This window comes from Zalophus californianus, chromosome Y, assembly GCF_009762305.2.
Source record: "Zalophus californianus isolate mZalCal1 chromosome Y, mZalCal1.pri.v2, whole genome shotgun sequence".
Taxonomy (NCBI): Eukaryota; Metazoa; Chordata; class Mammalia; order Carnivora; family Otariidae; genus Zalophus; species Zalophus californianus.
In genome coordinates this window covers 2,277,839-2,299,515 of record NC_045613.1, presented here as the reverse complement: position 1 = coordinate 2,299,515, position 21,677 = coordinate 2,277,839, and the positions used below count along the sequence as shown (strand labels likewise).

Sequence of the window (21,677 nt, the reverse complement as noted above, 5' to 3'; positions counted from 1 at the left end):
TAGGGGGATCGGAGGGAGAGATGAACCATGAGAGACTATGGACTCTGAGAAACAAACAAGGTTTTAGAGGGGAAGGGGGAGTGGAGATTGGTTAGCCTGGTGATGGGTATTAAGGAGGGCACGTACCGCATGGAGCACTCGGTTTTTCGAAAACAATGGAACGTGGATCACCACATCAAAAACTAATGATGTATTGTACGGTGACGAATATAATAAAATTAAAACAAAACAAAACAAAAAACACCTCTTACTTAACTGCTGATTCCAAGGTAAAACATTTTACAAAGGGTGGGAATGTTTTCAAAACCTTCCCACTGGCCAAATACAAATACTGAAGGAAGTTTAAGACTATTCAGCTAGCACACTCTGCCTATCGAAAACACACAAAATCCACTGTGACCAACAACTTTTCCAAGGACCAATTTGAGTTATAATTGTTTTCAGGTGATTTACCAACCATATTCTGGGTGTTAACCAACTTTAGGTTCAAGAAAACAAAGTCGAATAATTCGTTCTTCCCTCAGGGAAAAGAATTTTAAAAGAACACTTTTAAGGGCGCCTGAGTGGCTCAGTTGGTTAAGCGACTCCCTTTGGCTCAGGTCATGATCCTGGCAACCCGGGATCCAGGCCCACATCGGGCTCCCTGCTCAGCAGGGAGTCTGCTTCTCCCTCTGACCCTCTTCCCTCTCGTGCTCTCTATCTCTCATTCTCTCTCTCTCTCTCTCAAATAAATAAATAAAATCTTAAAAAAAAAGAATACTTTTAATAACTTTGGCAGGAAGAAGGATGTGGCTGAGATAAGTGCAGGCAAATGGTACTTCAAAGTAAGTGATAATGTTTCCTTTTTACCCTGAGGGTAGGTGCTTTTTTATTTTCTAAACTGTTCACTCTTGTATTTAGGTTATTTCATCTTAAGAATCTGAGGAAAACTTTCCTAGTTGGTATACACTTTACAAACTGCAATGCAAGGGGGGTAGGGAGGAAGAAACAGGTTGACGTCAAAAAAATACTTTGCTCAATGAAAATGAAAACACAACTCTACAAAACCTTTGCGCGAAGGTGAAGTATATAGCAATAGAGGCCTTTCTCAAGAAACAGGAAAAATCTGAAATACACAGCCTAACCTTACACCTAAAGGACCTGTAGAAAGAACAGCAATTAAAGCCTAAACCCAGCCGGAGAAAGCAAATAATAAAGAGTACAGCAGACATCAATGAAATAGAAGCCAAGAAAACAGTAGAACAGACCAATGAAAATAGGAGCTGGTTCTCTGTAAGAATTCCAAGACTGAAAAACCCCTAGCCAGATTTGTCAAAGAGAAGGGACCCAAATAAATAAAAACATAAGGGAAAGAGGAGCGATCACAACCAACACCGAAGAAATACAAACAATTATAAAAACATATTGTGAGCAACTATATGCCAACAAATTAGGCAATCTGGAAGAAATAAAGGGATGCATTCCTAGAAACATATAAATTACCAAAAATGAAACAGGAAGAAATAAAAAACCTGGACAGACCCATAACCAGCAACAAAATTGAAGAACTAATTCAAAATCTCCCTAAAAAAGAATAGTCTAGGACCGGAGAGCCTCCCAGTGGAATTCTACCAAACATTAAGGAAGAATTAACACCTATTTTTCTTTTTTTTAAGATTTTATTTATTTACTTGACAGAGAGAGACACAGCGAGAGAGGGAACACAAGCTGGGGGAGTGGGGGAGGGAGAAGCAGGCTTCCCACGAGCAGGGAGCCCGACGCGGGGCTCGATCCCAGGACCCTGGGATCATGACCTGAGCCGAAGGCAGAGGCTTAACGACTGAGCCACCCAGGTGCCCCAACACCTATTTTTCTGAAGCTGTTTCAGAAAACAGAAATGGAAGGAAAATGTCCAACTCATTCTATGAGGCTGGAGTTACCCTGATCTCAAAAACAAAGACCCTCACCAAGAAAGGGAATTACAGACCAATATCCCTGATGAACAGGGATGCCAAAATTCTCACCATGATACCAGCCAATAGGATGCAACAGTACGTTAAGACGGTTATGCAACACAACCAAGTGAGATTTATTCCAGGGCTGCAAGGTTGATTCAACAGCCACAAGTCAATCAATGTAATACATCACATTAATAAAAGGACGGACAAGAACCATATGATCCTCTCAATTGATGCAGAAAAAGCATTTGACAAAATACAGCATCCTTTCTGGATTAAAACTCTCCACAGTGTAGGGACAGAGGGAACATATACCTCAATATCATAAAAGCCATCCATGAAAAGCCCACAGCAAATATCATTCTCAATGGGGAAAAAAAGAGCTTTTTCCCGAAGGTCAGGAACACGACAGGGATACCCACGCTCACCACTATTGTTTAACATAGTACTAGAAGTCCTAGCCTCAGTCAGACAGCAAAAAGAAATAAAGGGCATTCAAACTGGCAGAGAAGAAGTCAAACTCTCGCTCTTTGCAGGTGACATGATACTTTATGTGGAAAACCCAAAAGGCTCCACCCCAAAACTGCTAGAACTCATTCAGGAATTCAGCAATGTGGCAGGGTACAAAATCAATGCACAGAAATCAGTTGCACTGCTTTACACTAACAGTGTAACTGAAGAAAGAGAAACCAAGGATTCGATCCCATTTACAAATGCCCCCAAAACCACAAAATACCTAGGAATAAACCGAACCAAAGAGGTAAAAGATCTGTATTCTGAAAACTACAGAACAGTTGTGAAAGAAATTGAGGAAGACACAAAAGAGATGGGAAAACATTCCATGCTCATGGATTGGAAGAACAAATGATGTTAAAATGTCTATACCACCCAAAGCAATCTACACATTCAACGCAATCTCTATCAAAATACCACTAACATTTTTCACAGAACTGGAACAAACAATCCTAAAATTTGTATGGAACCTGAAAAGACCCCAAATCTCCAGGGGAATGTTTAAAAAGAAAAACAAAGCTAGGGGCGCATCAGGCTGACCAACTTTAAGCTCTATTACAAAGCTGTGATCACCAAGACAGCATGGTACTGGCACAAAAACAGACACATAGACGAATGGAACAGAATAGAGACTCCAGAAATGGACCCACAACTCTATGGTCAACCAATCTTCGACAAAGCAGGAAAAAATATCCAATGGGGAAAGACAGTCACTACAACAAATGGTGTTGGGAAAACTGGACAGCCACATGTGGGAGAATGAAACTGGACCTCTTCCCCCATACACAAAGATAAACTCAAAATGGATGAAAATCCTAAATGTGAGACAGCAATCCATCAAAATCCTAGAGGAGAACACAGGCAGCAACCTCTGTGACCTCGGTGACAGTAAATTTCGCTAGGCACGCCTCCAAAGGCAAGAGAAACAAAAGCAAGAATGAACTAATGGGACTTCATCAAGGCAAAAAGCTTCTGCACAGCAAAGGAAACAGTGAAAAAACCAAAAGAAAACCGAGAGATTGGGAGAAGATATTTGCAAATGTCTTATTAGATAAAGGGCTGGTATCCAAGACCTATGAAGAACTTATCAAACTCAACACCCAAAAACCAATCAACCCAGTCAAGAAATGGGCAGAAGATGTGAACAGATATTTCACCAAAGACTTACAAATGGCCAACAGACACATGAAAAACTGCTCAATATCACTCATCGTCAGGGAAATACAAATCAAAACCACAATGAAATACCACTTCCATGGTCAGAATGGCTCAAATGAACAACCCAGGAAACAACAGATGTTGGTGAGGATGTGGAGAAAGGGCAACCCTCCTACTACACCGTTGGTGGGAATGCAAGCTGGTGCAGCCACTCTGCAAAACAGTTTGGAGGGTCCTCAAAAAGTTGAAAATAGAGCTACCATATGATCCAGCAATCGCACTACTAATTATTTACCCAAAGGATACAAAAATAGTGATCCAAAGGGGCACCTACACCCCAATGTTTATAGCAGCAATGTCCACAATAGCCAAACTATGCAAAGAGCCCAGATGTCCGTCGACAGATGAATGGATAAAGATATACAGCGGACTTTTACTCAGCCATCAAAAAGAATGAAATCTTACCATTTCCAAGGACATGGATGGAACTGCAGGGTACTATGCTAAGCGAAATAAGTCAGTCAGGGAAAGACAATTATCATATGATTTCACTCATATGTGGAATTTAAGTAACAAAACAGAGGATCATAGGGGAAGGGAAGGACAAATAAGACAAAAACAGAGATGGAATCAAACCGTAAGAGATGCTTAACTCTAGGAAACAAACTGAGGGCTGCTGGGGGCAAGGGAGGGGGAGGCAGGATGGGGTAACTGGGTGATGGGCACTAACCAGGACTTGTGATGGAATGAGCTCTGGGTGTTACATACAACTGATGTATCACTGAACTCTACCTCTGAAACTAATAATACACTATATGTTATTTAATTGAATTTAAATAATATAAAATAAAATACTTTGCACATAAAAGTTTCATTCTGAAACTGTTTCTCCTTGAGTTCAAGGACAAATAAAGAGGGAATGACAATTGGTTAAGTAACAGAACATTTAAAATGTAATTTTATGAAGATTTTAAACTGTAACCATTTACAACTATTTAAACAATCTTAACCTAAAGCCGCATTTTACATATATTGTCGAGGATGCCTAGTCTGAAGATACCTGTCTTGTTTGCAAGGAATTTTAAATACTACCCATATTCCTATAAATTTTAAAGTCATAAAGGATGGCAGAAAGTGGATTTAAAAAAATTCCAAGTTAGTGTCAGGTACAGAAATCACTCAATTCAAATACGGTAAATGTTGGTTCGAACAGGAATTTTTTTTTTAAAGATTTTATTCATTTATTTGACAGAGAGAGACACGCAGTGAGAGTGGGAACACAAGCAGGGGGAGGGGGGAAGCAGGCCTTCCACTGAGCAGGGAGCCTGATGTGGGACTCGATTCCAGGGCCCTGGGACCATGACCTGAGCCGAAGGCAGACGCTTAATGACTGAGCCACCCAGGCGCCCCATGAACAGGAATTTTTAAAAATGAGAAGCAACCCCTAAAGCCAAAGTTAGGGTTTTAGATTTTATTCATGAAATTTAACATATCACATTCTTAGCCCTAAATTCTCAAACTACCAGAGCAGAAGGGAGAAAACGCACCGTGAAATCCAGTGTTACTAGCCTGCTTTCTAAGCCAGCAATAATGTATCATGCCAAATATTAGTAAATATTCTTTAAATAAATTGAGCAAAAACACAGTCTTCACAGTAATTGGTCCGATTACTTTACAGAACCAAAAGAAACAGGCCAAAAGAATAGTGCTTCTGCCAAATGGTCACAGACTTTTTCACACACAAAAAAATTTCTTGATTATTCAGGGAGAAATAACTCAGATCCTATAACTAAGGTCCCTATCTCGCCATTTTCCCCTTCTACATATAACTGACCACAGAGGTGTGTTTTAACCAAAACCACAACTACCTCGAAACTGGACAGGTTCTGTAATTGCCTGTGCCACAGAAAAGTTAGGTAAAATGAGCAGCATGTAAAAATGTCAAATTTTATGAGACATGAGATTTATTTATGAGATTATTACCTAAGGTTTTTTCTTTGTTCCTGTTGCACTCTGAATCTTGTTGACTATCAGAAGGATCTGTTCCAGCCTCTGGTCCAGAAGGATCCACTCTTGACTCTTGCATGCAGTGCACTGGGCTCACCAAATTCCTGTTCTTTGTTATAAAGTTACTGCCTTCACCCTCTTGCAAGGAATTCTTATAACTTGCGCCAGCACAATTTGAGTCTTGATGTTGAAGAATGTCATTTGATTGAGAGATACACGATATATCTGCTTTTAGTCCTAGCCTGCAAATTCTAGAGTCTTCCATTATGCCAATCATAAGCTAGAAAGAATGAGGAGAAAGAAAGGTCATGGAAGGGAAGCTCAATCAAATGAAATCAAGGGAGGGAACTACGCAGTACACAAAAATACAGTTTTCCATCCTACACTCTTTCTTCATGTCTAAATGTACGTTTTACTTTTTGTATGTGGTACAATCAATAGGCACGTCATCATTTGACACTTTTTCATCCTTTCATAGTTGTTTACAAAATAACGATGCTGTTTAGAATGAAAGGAGGCAAAGAGTTAAAAAGGACTACCGTAACAGTGGAATAGAAACTCCAAGGCCCTGTGCCTCCAAAAGTAGTATATACTGGCAGAATCCATCAGAAACAACTTTCACAGAAACTCCTTCTGGAATTTTCTAAAAATGTACCCAGGAAATTAAAACTTCAACCCAAATGGAAGGCTTTAGTGAATAGAAAAGCTGCTGTTTTGCTCTAGGAGAGCACCGTGGGATTTAAAACAACCCACCTACCTTTCCTCACACTCTAACAACAGTGGCCGTAAAGATGGCAGCCCAGACTCTTAGTGCCAGAGGGAATAATACAGACATTATTTTCAAAGGATTCCCTCAACCTTTCTGGCAGCTCCCTGAGAAACCTGTGCAAGAGTTTGCCTTTGTTTCACTCTTGAGAGAGCTGCCCCAAGGTGGGGCAGCTTTCCAGGAAGCTCTGGATAAAAGCATTATAGGCACAAATATTGACTTCAACAGCTGGATTAAGGGACAACAATCAGGAAAAAGCAAGCAACAGAGGGGGGAAAAAAAAAACTGAGAGGAGAGAAATTGGAAAAGGAGATGATGATATGCTTTTAAAAGCTCTCACATCCCAAACTTATCTTTTATCTCCTCCTGGCCTTCAGTCTGGACTTCAAACAGAAGTGAAGGCTAACATTTGAAAGCAGAGTTATAAACACCCTGGTTATGCTGTTCAGAAGCAAGAAGAAACACTTCTTGCGTATCACGTGGATGGACCTACTCTCTCCTTCATGTCCTCTCATTTCTTCCTGTGTAACCTGACGTTAACCACCTTAAGGAGAAAGATGGTTAGGGCTGGGACCAAGGATTCCCCATCCCCAAATGAAACCAAAGGTCACACATACGCATCCTAGTATGTTGGCGCGCTGTGTAGAATTGAGGGACTCAAATTTTTAGGTCTCTGTTTGGAAACAGCTACCTAAATCACTGGCCCACCTGATTCTGTTTCACTAATGGCATCTGGGGCACACGTCACAGTGGACCTACGAAGTTAGACCAACCAGCTTTGGCCTTTATTCAATGTACTGTAGGTGCTGCCCCCAAATCTGAATGTATAGTATAGATTACTACACAAATACGTATATACATTAGATATGAAGTGTAATATGCTGCCAATGGGGATTCTCTCATTTGGGAAACCCACAAATAAGTACTTTGGGGGTCCGCAAACCCTAATGACTCTTTTATGTCACAAGTCTCTATGCTAAGGCAAGCAAAGAGCAGCCTCCCTCACACACCAGACATATCCTTTTGGAAAAGCACCGATTATCTTACCTCGGGGCTCTTGCAAACAGTTAACACCTAATGAATGAAACCCTCCTGAGTCTCTGGCCTAATACTCTTCTTTTGGGGTGGGTCAGCTCAGTTTATCAGACTAACCATGTAGGAAAGGCACAACAAACTTCATTTCTCAAACTGAAATGGTAGAGTCTAGAGTCAAGAATTTAGCCAGCAAAGTCTCATCTCAATGCTACACAAAGAAGTGTAGGGCATCATTTTGGAGATCTGTTGCCTAAAGCAAAGCCACTGGCCCAGTGGGATTCACAGAGGCTCTGCAAATGCCTTGTTCCTGTTTACTAGGGGATTCAGTTACAATGAAACTGAACAGTGTGCAGCTGGCTGCAGTGGCTGATTTGCCTCAACATAAATTATGAAGGACCAAGAATGTGTTAGTGGAGGGAATTGCTCTGACCTGTACTCCCTGATAAGCCTTATTACAGCCTCACGCTTTGGTGTTCAACTTAGAAAACTGTGGAGCAGTAGATGAATACAGTCGTAGATGAAAGACCTCCTCTTCAGCATCACAAAATGAGGAAATCAATCAAACCTACTAAATGAATCATCTGGGCTATTCATACAGATGCCCAAGGCAACTAAAATGAAGCCATGAAGCCACTGATCAAGCCTGCCCCACCCAGATTGCCACCGTTGCTACCTGAGTAACAGTCATTGCACTGATCATGACATTTGCACCACCATCAAATGAAATTCAAAGAACCCTGACCATTCATAAACTGATGCTTCTTTCATTCCCCCAAAAGCAAAACCAAATCAATCCACATGGTACATTCTCCAGGTACAAAATGGGCCCTAGAGGAGTCAAACTTTGGTTCAGCTACCTGGATTCTCTTATGGGACTGACATGGTCCTATATCACAAGGATAATGACCACTTGTCCACTGCCCATGGGGTATCCCTCGGATGACAGCCCACACATGTCAAAGAGGTCTTCTGACCTCTGTACAGTCTATAAAACTTTCCCCATCCCCCAAGCACCTAACCTTTCTGGACAAAAGGACTGCTACAAGTGAGGGATGACTGGACAAAAGGTGAAGTTGAATCTACTGGAAATACCAACCTTGTGGCAGTTACAAAATCTAGGTACTGAGTAACAGCTTAGACTGAGGAGTGTTGAGGGAGGAAAGTAATTAACTATCCTGTGTCTTTCAAAACTATTCCTGGAGACCTCCTCATAAAAAATATACTCTGGGGACACCTGGGTGGCTCAGTTGTTAAGCGTCTGCCTTCAGCTCAGGTCATGATCCCAAGGTGCTGGGATCGAGCCCCACATCGGGCTCCCTGCTCAGCAGGAAGCCGGCTTCTCCCTCTCCCACTCCCCCTGCTTGTGTTCCCTCTCTCACTATCTTTGTGTCAAATAAATAAATAAAATCTTAAATATATATATATATGTGTATATAACATATACATACAAATATATGTAACATACACATCTGCTGTGGCCTTCTCAAACTGTTGCAATGTCCTTGGATCTGGCTGGAAGCTACATTCCGCAGTGCCTCAGATCCAAGGACATTGTAACAGTTTGAGAAGACCACACCAGTGTGTGTGTGTGTGTGTGTGTGTGTGAGTGTGTGTGTGTGTGTGTGTGTGTGTGTGTGTGTGTAACAGTTTGAGAAGACCACACCAGTGTGTGTGTGTGTGTGTGTGTAACAGTTTGAGAAGACCACACCAGTGTGTGTGTGTGTGTGTGTGTGTGTGTAAGTTTGAGAAGACCACACCAGTGTGTGTGTGTGTGTGTGTGTGTGTGTGTAACAGTTTGAGAAGACCACACCAGTGTGTGTGTGTGTGTGTGTGTGTGTGTTTATTTATTTGACAGAGAGACAGCGATGGTAAGTTTATTGCCTTTTAAAGGGAAGCAGAAATGTGTGTGTGTGTGTGTGTGTGTGTGTGTTTATTTATTTGACAGAGAGACAGCGATGGTAAGTTTATTGCCTTTTAAAGGGAAGCAGAAATGGATGTCCCAACTCCTGTGTGTGTGTGTGTGTGTGTGTGTGTGTGTTTATTTATTTGACAGAGAGACAGCGATGGTAAGTTTATTGCCTTTTAAAGGGAAGCAGAAATGGATGTCCCAACTCCTGCATCCCCCAAATAAAACACTTATGTTAAGTGACTGAATGTCTTTCCTGCCCTCATTCCTCTAGTCATCACCAAGTCATTCCAGGGGTAAACAAATGTCATCCAGCTGATGTAATCGAGAGACAGGGCAAACTGGACAGAGTGGCCTCAGGCAGGCCTTTCAAAAAGGGGAGGAGGGCGTAATTTAATTACTCAACGGGAAATCGTAAGACTTCCAAGTTCTCCAGGGAGCTAAGCAGTAAAGCGCTCTAAACTTGCATCCGCTTGAGAACACAGATTTAAGTACTACTTGGGAAGCCCCAAAATCATAAAAACACTTTCTTTACAGATGTACAATATGCACCTCTTCTTTCATGGAAGCTGTGCATTAACTTGCATCCCTCAAAAAAACTCTGTGCCTTCTCCCTGAGGGGTGGTCATAAAAGATCATCAACTGTTTAAGGAAACACAACTAGTACTCATGTAGCCCTTACACCTTTGGTTCCTTGCATGAAGTCACCAGAGGGCCAACTCATTCCACACATAACATGGGCTTATGCCCACACTGCAGGTAGTTTTGTCCCCACAATGGGAGCCACTCACTAACAAAAGGTAGTCTGCAATCTGTCCAAAACTTTAGTTGAAATGATCAATGACTGCCTGGTTTCAGGTGAGTCCGTTATTAGTAATGATAAATGTAATGATAATGATTAGTAATGATAAAACTGCCCTTCTTGTGGACCATTCATGAGCCACACTCCCAGCCAGTGGAAGGTCAACACGGAGCCTCAAGGAAGAAAACCAGCTGGTTTTCTGAGGTAGATCTGATAGATTATGAGACTTGTTCAGCCTGTTACATCTGGATCTCAGGGTAGGGCTGAAGTTAATTCTGCCACTTGGGCTCTTCCTGATGCTTGGAGTCCTGTTGATAGTATCCTATCAGATAATCTGAACAAATCTGGTCCTAGCAGTGGAGTTGTATACCCAAGGGAAAATTCACCAGAACCTATGACAGTATTTCTGCTTCTCCTGTGGACAGAGACACTGCCTTTGTTTCAGGCCATCTTTCCAAGGATGCCCATACAGCAAACAGCCTTGCAGGGTGGGTGGGAAAGAGAAATGGTGTCTATTTTGAAAGCAGTAAAACATATTTGTTTATTGGCATGTTTCCAATTGCTGCTATAATAAATTGCCACAGCTCAGTGGCTTATTTATTATCATCTTACATCCCCTTCTCAAGGGTCTATGGGAGGATCCATTCCCTTGCCTTTTATGGAGGCTAGCTCCTGGCTCTTCTTTCCATCTTCAAAGCCAGTAACAGCAAGACAAGCCTTATGCACAATGCCCACCCTCTCAGTCTGACTCCTGTCTTCCTCCTTCTGTTATAAAGATCCTTGCAATTTCACTGGGCCCATCCTGATAACCCCTCAAAATCCTAATCTATGCAAGCACATCTATACCAAATCCCTACGGCCAATAAGATAATTTACAGATCCCTGTTTAAGACATGGGCATCTTTGAGTCTGCCACATTCTAAAAGAGTCATCTTAGGATCCTAAGCTTAGGATTCCTCCTATGAAATGCAAACATCATCTGGTTCTCTTTACATCACCGTGCAGGAACTGAGGCTCAGGAAACAGGTGTGAATGTGGACACTTTGGTATATGTTATTGTAAAAACCTGGCTTTTGTCTTGACACTTCTCCCAGTACTCAAAAACTATGACAAAAAAAAAAATTAGTTTGTAAGTAAAATAACATCTCAGACCCTTCGTAGTTTCTAGTCACTGTGATTATTCAAATTTGGGTATGTGCCAGGCATTTTCTAGAAAATGAATGAAACAACCTCATAAGGATAAAGAACAGACAGTATCTGTTGCAATGGGAAAATTCAAACTTTGAAACGAAAATTAGAATTTTTGGAAAATTTCAGTCAGCCACCATGACTGGCAGCTTCCCAGTACATAAAGACTTTTATGATGAGACTGATCATGGTACCAACAACTATGATAGTCTAATATTTTGTAACAGCATTTGAAAGATCTACACAACTCAGTGATTCAATATTTTCCGCATGACAATGCATTACAAAATGACCCAAAGAGACAGGGCTGCATCTAAAGCATAAAACAGAGCATTGGATTTTTAAAAGGGCACATTAGAAAAAGTTCTAATAGGGTTTAAGATTCAATATTGGAGTCATCAGTGCTTTTTAAGTAATTTTTAAAGTAAAATTAAGTAATAGTTAAGTTATAAATAAAATCTTAAAAAAAAAAGTAATAGTTAAGTTAGAGAACTGTTGCCCTTGGGTGTAAACAAGGACACAGACAGGAAGACAGTAGAAAAAAAGACATTGTCGAAGAGGGATCCCTACCTTACATGTTATCAGGCAAACCCAACTTTAGGGAAAATGCCGTGGAACTGGGTAGGACAACAGGGAGAGGAGTACCAACCACTTCCTTCTCAATCAACTGTAACTTATAAATAAGACCTCCTTTTGTGAAGTGATCGGTGTTATCAAGCCAGGAAAATCCAAATAGGAGGTGATATAAAGCATTTTCCCTTGTATCTTCATTGCTCTGGCTTGCTCTGATTAAACATCCGCAACATGATTAGGAACTACGTCACCTAAGGAAGTTTTGCTGTTTTTTTGTGTTTGTTTTTTAAACTGGATGTGTTATCCAGATACTACTACTTTACAAAATTAAGCTTATACTAGAGGGAGAAACATGACTGAAAATGATGAAGCAGGGTTTCTAAAAACCCATTCTTCCTACACTAAAGCAAAGATTAAGCTCCAAAAACACAACGAAAAAATTTAATTTTTTGAAACTCTGGAATATAATCAAAATTTACAACAACCACAGACAGGCTAAATGAAGAAAGAATACTACATTTCAGTAAAGGGACATTGTGGCTTTCTAACTACCTGCCTAGTAGCCTGGAAGTAGCTAGCATTCCTGGTGTGACTTGCTGGTTGCCAGGGTGGGTAACAGAAACTCTTAAGAGCCCTGATGATGGATTTTGACCTACATGGCAGCTCCCAAGGAGTCTTTGTTTTGCCAGCCTTAGAACTCTCTCAGACTGGTGTAGCCTCCTAGTATCAAAGTTGAAGTTAACAGCTGCAGCTACTGTTCTGGCTAAGAATAACAGGTAAGGCAAACAGCCTAGAAATGAGAAGGTTGAGAAAGAAGATACATGGAACAGAGCTTTGAAAAAGCTCCAGGTATACCAGGGAATCTAGAAGACCACACATATGAAAGGGCAGGGTACATGCTCAGAAAAGACCTCAAAGACCCTACACTTTACATCTTGCTATATTCAAGGTGGAAGTACATGCAAATTTTAAATGGCCTGGCTAAGCGCTAAGGAGTTCCCCAAACAGAACCCATTTGCAAAGACTGAGTTTGTTTTTTCGGTGTTCCCCGTTCTCAAGGAAATCTCTTTCAAGTCACTAGCTGACCTCTAAGCTAAAAGAAGAGACTTCCAAAGCCATACAAAGCATATGTTATTTTTACAAAACTCCTACTAGCCAAAGCATAAAAAGTTACTAAACAACTACAACCCCTCATAAGCAGCAACCAGGAACCCAACGGAGTAGGGGGAAGAAATCTGGCTTCCAGAGTTCAGTGTTCACCACGGCACACCTCGTACTCATTGCCTTCTCTTGACCAAACTTTAGTCAAGTTTCTCTCCTTCCCTCAGGTCCCTGAATTTGGGCTTACCCCTGAGTGAGCACTAAAATACAGATTATGCCCCCTTAATGAAGAGGTCATCCCAAGGAAGAGCTGTGACACATTTTCTATCATGCTGTCGGCTCTTTCTTTCCTTGCTCAGTTTCCTCTTATAAAGTTTCTATTAGTCCTGCTTACCCTACCCCTTCCAATCAAAGAAAAATCATTCTGATTCTGAAATACTTTCAGATTTCTAAAATCAGAATGTTCTCCCTATTGCTGTACTGTCCTTGAATAAGGTGTCTTATCAAATCACAGTTTGTTTTTGTTTGACAACATTATAACATTCACAACATTTACTTGCCAACAGAAAAATTACAAATTATGCAAAGAAACATGGAAAGATGGGCAAATTACAGGTATGAAATTAAGAGAAAATGTCCCTGAGCAAACCCTGGTATAGAACTAATTCGGAGTACATGTTGAACCAAGTGTTGTAACTATGCTCGAAAAGTTAAACTAAAAAAATAAAACTTAAACAAAGCACTAAATCAGGGAAATGATATATGAACAAAATAACAGCATCAGTAAAGAGAAATTATTTAAAGAAAGAACCAAATAGAAACCCCAGAGCTGAACACTACAGTAACTGTAAAAGCAAAATCCATTAAAGAGAGAGGTTCAATAGCAGAGCTCAGCAGGCAGCAGAATCAGCAAACTGGAAGTTAGGTCAACTGAAATTAGTCCGAGAAACAGAAAGAAGAATGAACACAGTCAGGAGCACTTAAGAGACTTCTAGGATACCGGGAAGCATACCAGTATACACACAATGAGAGTTAAAGGGGAAGTGAAAGAGAAAGATGCCAAAAAAAAAATTTTTTTTTAGAAGAAATAGCCAAAAAAATTCTCACATTTGAGGAACACCATTCATCTACACATCCAATGAACTAAAAGAACTTTAGATATGATAAACTCAAAGTCTATCCTTCAAAACAAAGAGATGTTTTAATCTCTAGATAAACAAAAGCTGAAGATGGTGACAAATGGTAACGAGATTAAGCATATGATCATTTCGTTAACGTGCTCAAATGTTGAATAATTTTGTTGTACACCTGAAAACAATATTGTATGTCAACCACACTCCATAAAAAAATAAAATAACAAATTTAACAAAAGAGCAACCCCCCCCCCCCAACTAGCCAAAGCATAAAAAGTTACTAAACAACTACAACCCCTTATAAGCAGCAACCAGGAACCCTAGGGAGTAGGGGCAGAATCTGGCTTCCAGAGTTCAGTGCTGATGTCTGTTCATTTCAAAAAATGAAAATGACAATCCTGAGACAGAAATGAAAGGATATCACTCAGCAACTCAAAGCCATACAAAGAAATAAACAATAGTAAACATAGCTACATTAGACAGCCATTATTATTACATTATTGGTTTTATCTCCTTTTTTCTCTCCATGATTAAAAGATAAATTACAAACATTAATAAAACTATTTCATCTATAAAGATATAGTCTAAGACACTGTAACAAAAGAAAGGAGGGCAGAACTATATAGGAGCGGACTTTCTGCATACTACTGAAGAAAAATTGATGTTAATTCAAATTGATTTGTTTTAAACTGAAGTTGCCAATTATAATACCCAGAAAATGGAAAACTAAACAATGTATAGAAAAAGGAATGAGAAATAAAATGCTACACTACAAAAAACACAAACACAAAAGAAGGCAGTAATAGAGGGAAAAAAGACCTACAAAAACAAATTAACAGAAATAAACTTGTCTGTTAGTAATTATTTTTATGTAAATGGAGTAAACTTGCCAATTAAAAAGCAAAGTATATAGGCGCCCTGGGTGGCTTAGTCAGCTAAGTGGCTGCCTTCAGCTCCGGTCATGATCCCAGTGTCCTGGGATGTAGTCCTGCATCCGGGCTCCTTGCTCAGTGGGAAGCCTGCTTCTCCCTCTGCCTCTGCTCCTCCCCCCTGCTTGTGCATGCTCTCTTTCTCTCTGACAAATAAAATCTTTAAAATAAATAAATAAGTAAATAAATAATGCAAAGTATGACACTTGGATTTTAAAATTAATAATATGGGGTGCCTGGGTGGTTCAGTAGGTTAAGCATCCGCCTTTGACTTTGGTCATGATCCCAGGGGTCCTGGGATTGAGCGCTGCACAGGGCTCCTTGCTTAGCACGGAGTCTGATTCTCCTTCTCCATCTGCCCTTCACCTCTGGACCCCCACTCATATTCTCTTTTGCTCTCTCTCAAATAAAGAAAGTATTCTAAAAAATTAATAATCCAACTACATGCTTTCTAGGAGAGACTCACTTCATACAGAAGGACTCAAATTATAGGAATACTAAAAGATGGAACAAGATATTCCATAGGAAAAAATAAAGGAAAAGTAGAGTGGCAATCTAAAATTAGACAAAAAGATGTTATGGCAAAAACTGTTACAAAAGTGTTATATATTGACTGAAATGTCAATGCATGAAAATTAACAATTACAAATTTACATACACCTAACAGAACCCCAAAATATATAAGCAATAACAAACACAACTGAAGGGAAAAATAGGAAATTCTAAAATAAGAACCCAATAAAAGCCCTCTTCTCAGGTAAAGAGAGACAAAAGTCACTTGTTTTTTAATTTCCCCAATATTAAAAAAAAAACCCAAATAATTATACATCATTTCTGCTTCCTAAGAAAGAACAGAGGTTAACGTAGTGTTAAGTACTTTTTTCAAGTCAGTGAGAAAATTTAAAAATTAAAGAGTCATAAAGAACCTACCTAAAAGTGATATATGCAGACAGTAGATATTTACCCAAGTTTTTAAAATAAAAATTGAAAAACTAGTACTTTATCATGTATATCAATCCCGTGTTGTTAAATGAGGAAAGATGATAAAACTAGAAAAATGCTCAGAAAAGCACAGGCAGAGAAGGACGGACTGTATACTTTGGTAAATGAAAATGACACCGTTAAGGCACTATTAGTTTCAGACCATTCATATCCAACTACTAACACAAAGGGTCATTACCTTGACCTTTTTATTTTGGTCATTTCAACTGTTAATTGAATAAAACTTTGTTCCAGATTCAACAGGTCTCTACCCTCACCCCAAGGAGCATAAACCAAAACTTACGTCCTTAATAGCAATGTGTTTTGTTTTTAAATCAGAGTTGTCCCTCAGGTAAAGACCTCCAACATCACTGTCACCAAAAGTTACAATTTTGAATCCCTAGAGTATGTTGAATCCATGGCTTCTCTTTCAATGCTGCAGGTACTGGATCTTTCTTTCAGATGTATGGAAAGTGAAAAGGGGCGGGGGTGGAGGGGGTGGGGGGACACAACTGAGTAGTAAACACCTTGTAGTGACACATGAAAACACCTGACATAGGAAAGAGAACCTCAAAAGCGAATTCTTGACACTCTGATCAAATATAAACTTGACCTTCTGAAATTCATTAAAGTTGTTAGAAGATTATTTCGTAATTTCATACAGGCGTGAATGTTCCAATATGCCCAAGTGAAGGGAAAAACAAACGGGGTTTTCATCTTCCCAGGCCCTTCCCTGCAATTCTCCACTCCGCGGCTCTGAAAACAGTAGAGAGGTTAGCCCATCCATTGTGCGAACTTTGCCGAATTCTATACACTGACCCCAGGATTTTTCCTGGATTTTCCCAATCTTAAGGAGGTCCCCATTTTCCTGTATCCACAAAGACAATGAAAACTCCTTGACGTAAATAAAATAAGGGAAATTTTCTAGGATGTATCACAGGTTGAGATACCAAAAGCCATAGGAGAGGCATTCAAAGGACAAGAAAAAGAAAGGGAAGAAAAACATGAATTAGAAGTTACTACATGACGATGTTTGCCAATTCCGCTGGTGAGGTCGTCTGGCACATCGGCATCGCTGCCCCAAGTGTCGCCAAACCGGTGACACCAAGAGCCACGGTCTCAGGAACCACGCAGCCATAACCAGCTACTTCACAGCAGCCCACAACCCTTCGCGGATGAAAAGAAAGGAAAAGACCTAGAAAGGGAGGAGGTAGCGTAGCGACGGCTTCCGCGCCATCACGGAACTACGCAATAGCTCTGCCAGGGAGGATCCTGCGCAATTCCTTGTGCACCCGCCAAAACCTGAGGGCTAGCTGTCGACCTCAGTTAGTCTCCCGACGGTGGTGCCCAGCGCGGGGAGCACGGAGACGACAGGGGCTGGGGGAGAGGACACCAGCCTCCCGGAGCCCCCGCGGCGCCGTCCGCACGTGGCTGTCACACCTGGCTCACCCCTGCTTCGCATACTATTCCTTCAGACAGGGCTGCGTTCCCTCCCTTTCCTTCTCTGTCAGCCGCGCGCCCCCAAACCCTGGCCGTTTCTTCCACCCCATTTAGTCCGTCACACAGATAAAAACACACACTTGCTCCCACCGTGATCCCCCGGGAGGAAAGAAAGCCGAGTGTTCGTCCCGCGGCTGAAGTAAACAAACGACTTAAAAGCCAACTTGTAAAAGACCGTATTCTCCCTTACCCTCTACCCCTGCAGCCAGCGGTGACCAGTGAATCTAGGCGACAGACCTGCTAGGAAAAGTGGACGCCTCCTTCCGGACGGCCTATTTGACCCAAGTCGCCGAAAGTTGACGGAAGCCAACAAAACCGCAATTCAACCAGCAGCACGGAAGCTCGCAAGATCTATCTCCCAGCTTCTGTACCCCGGCGACCAATCGCGCACACGAGGCCTTCCACGTGACCGGAGGAGGTTGGCCCCAGAAGGAAGGGCCTGGGATGGGGGTGGGGAATACTAGACGCTAGGCTGAACTCGTCCGCCAAAAGCTGGGTACTGGCCGAGACGAGTTTGCGAAGTCCCTGATGAAGACTCTGGAAAAAACTGACACTCCTTGCAAGCTTCGTGGTCCTAGCTCCCCAAGCCCAGATAATGTTTATGGCGTAATTCAGGGTTCTGAGAAAGGGAAAGTACCCACTGAGCTGCGCGCACAGCCTACTGGGATTTGTAGTTTTCAAGGGGTGGTGGTCGGGTTATGGAAAGTACTCGAAAAACTTTGTAAGTATTCCAATGTTTGGGAAGTTAATACATCAAAGGAATTATATGCTTCTGTTTTGTCCCTGTTGCTTTAAGCTATATGGCGGCCTCACACTTAGGAAAAAACTCAGGAGTATTGGCTTTTATAATTTGTCAGGTCTCAAACGTCTGCCCAGAGCCCCGCCCAGCCATCATAACCTTGGTGGTCCGTTACTAGTTTCACATTATTGTGGGATGAGGACCGTGTCTTGTTGAGTGCTAGCTAACCTTCCGGGGCTTCAAGAACACAGTTACACAAATAGTTGATGTTTAATACTTGTTGAATGGATTCTACTGTGAGCCACTGTTTCGTTATTAGATTTGTAATACACTTCGTTTGCTGAGTCAGTTTTAGTTGTTGTTGATGATGTTAATATGCAACCTTGCTCTGAGGGTTCCTGAACATTGTTTCCAGTTGATAAAATCAAGATTTAAGACTTTTTTAGAGATACAATTCACTCCATACAATTCTCCATGTTTTTAGTGTACAATTAAGTAATTTTTACGGTATCTATAAAGTTGTCCAGTGACTACTATATAAATCCAGAATATTTTCATCATCTAACCACAAAAAAACCATACTCACCACATTCTCCCTCAGCCTAGAGATTGGTTTCTTTCACTTACAATAATGATTTCAAGATTCTCAGTTCTTCAAATCGCTCTAGGGCTCCATATAAACCTTGGACTTCCATATTTTCTTCATCTGTGGATGAACATTTGTATTGTTTTCACTTTTTGACGATTGTGAACATCATTGTGCCATGAACATTTCTGAACAAGTATTTGATAATCTGGTTTGAGTTCTTTTGGGTATATATTTAAGAGTGAGAAATTGCTGGATTATATGGTAATTCTATGCTTAATTTATCGAAAAACTGATGAAAGTGTTTTCTACAGCAGCTGCACAATTTTATATTCCCAGTAGCAACATATTTATTCACATTCTCAACAATGCTACCTGTTATTCATTCTTTTGATTATAGCCATCCAAGGGGGTGTGAATCAGATCTTACTATAGTTTGATTTGTACTTCCCCCATGATGAATGATATCTAGCATCTTTTCCTTATTGCCGTTTGTATATCTTTTTGGAGAAATGTCTCTTTTGCCCTTTTAAAATTTGGGCTATTCTTACTAGGATGTAAGAGTTCTTCACACATTCTGGATATAAACCTGTATCAGGTATGATTTACAAATATTTCTCCCATTCTGTGAGTTACCTTTTCACTTTCTTCATGGTTTCTCTTGCCACAAAAGGTTTTTAATAATGATGAAACCCAGTTTATTTTGCATGTGTACTTTTGATGTCATATTTTAGAAGCCATTGCCTGGGTGCCTGGGTGGCTCAGTTGGTTGGGCGACTGCCTTCGGCTCAGGTCATGATCCTGGAGTGCCAGGATCGGGTCCCGCGTCAGGCTCCCTGCTAGGCAGGGAGCCTGGTTCTTGCTCTAACTCTCCCCCATCTTATGCTCTCTCTATCTCATTCTCTCTCAAATAAATAAATAAATAAAATATTTTTTTAAAAAAGAAGCCATTGCCTAATTCTAGACATGACGATTTGTAGCTATGTTTTCTCCTAAAAGTTTTATAGTTTTAATTTTTATATTTATAAGAATTTTGAATTCTTATAAGTTCTTAAAACAATTTTGTATAGTGTTTGTACATTATGTATTGTAGAGTCCAACTTCATTCTTTTATTTGTTGATAACTTGTTATCCCAGCACCATTCCTGCAAGAGACTCTTTTCCCCAATTACATGGTTTTGACACTCTTGTTGCAAATCAAATGACCATACATGTGACTGTTTATTTTTTACTCTAAATTTTCTTATTGATCTGTATGTCAATTCTCATGCCATTGCTATACTGTATTTACTTTTGTAGTACATTTTGCAACTTGGAAGTATTAGTCCTATATTCTGAAGATTGATTTGGTTTTCCAGGTCCCTTGTAAACCCATGTGAATTTTGGAATTAACTTGTGCATCTCTGTAAAAACAAAATAAGCATGCGCACACACACACACACACACACACACACACACACACACACACACACACAAGCCAAGTGAGATTTTGAAAAGGATTGCATAGAAGTGGCAGATCTTTTTGGGATCAGCTGTAGATCACCTGTCAATGAGTACTGCTAGCAGTTTTCAGTCTTCCAATACATGAACACAGAAGTCTTTCCACTCTTTTTTTAGGCCTTTTAAAATTTCTTTCAACAATATTTTGTAGTTTCAACGTACAAGTTTTGCACATCTTTGGATAAATTTATTCCTATGTATTTTATTCTTTTTGATGCTTCTGAAAATGGAATGTTTTCTTATTTCCATTTTTGGATCACTCATTTATTTTCTTTTTTAAATTAAATTCATTTAGCCAACATGTAGTACATCATTAGTTTTTGATGTAGTGTTCGATGATTAATTAGTTATGTATAACCCCTAGACTTCATCAGATCACATGCTCTCCTTAATGCCCATCACCCCGTTACCCCATCCCCACAACCCCTACCCTTCTGCAAACCTCAACTTGTTTTCCGGAGTCCAGAGTCTCTCATGGTTTGTCTCCCTCTCTGATATTTTTTCCATTGGAACTGGATGGTATTATGCTAAGTGAAATAATTCAAGCAGAGAAAGACAATTATCAGATCGCTTCAGTAATATGTGGAATATAAGGAATAGTGCAGAGGACCATAGGGGAAGGGAGGGAAAATGGAATAGACTATTCATTTTTAATTTATAGAAATACAATTAGCTTTTGGGTGTTGATCCTATTTACTTCAACTTTCCTGAATTTATTTATTAGTTCTAACAGAAATGTGTGTGTGCACATGTGTGTGTGTTTTTGTTTGTTAATATTTTCTACACTGTGTACAAGAGCATGTTTTGTAAATAGTATTAGTTTCTTCTTTACAAATCTGGATGCCTCCAGTTATTCTGTTTCTCCAAAGTTGGGTCCTCAGTGTTAAGGAGTTTGGGAGATGCTTTGAGTCAAATAACTGGGATCTAACTTTCCAAGATAAAAGTTATACAATGAAATTGAACAAAGAGAAGACTTAATATTTAGCCTTTTGTTTGTAAAGGAAAATCGCTGAGCCTCTTTCCTGTTGAAGGAAAAGTCAGAGAAAGTCTTTTATAGAATTCCCTCTCCTTTCCCCCCCATCCCCTACCTAACTTCTGGTGGCCAGTTATTGGCAGATTACTGTGAACTTCTGATCACCAGCAACCAGGGCAGTGTGGTCATTCCTCACCCTCTTACAAACACTATTGGGTCTTGTGTTGACCACAGCCTAAAGCTTTCTTGTTCCAGTGTGTGCTTGGTAGTCAGTGAAAGGGCATCCAGTTCAATTTAAACCCTAGAAGATTAACTTCTAATTTGTGAATACTTATTAATTCACTGTTGGG

The 21,677-nt window shown here is 40.3% G+C and overlaps 1 protein-coding gene across 1 annotated transcript in view; it reads right to left on the bottom strand.

Moving 5' to 3' along the window:
• Positions 1-17,849, bottom strand: part of LOC118356641 (gamma-taxilin-like) — a 49,133-nt gene extending 31,284 nt beyond the window's left edge. The window contains 2 exon segments of the mRNA XM_035725940.1: positions 5,592-5,895; positions 17,720-17,849. Of these exon segments, the coding sequence (XP_035581833.1) occupies positions 5,592-5,892 (301 nt within the window). The 5' untranslated portion in view covers positions 5,893-5,895; positions 17,720-17,849.
• Positions 17,850-21,677: the final 3,828 nt, after the last annotated feature.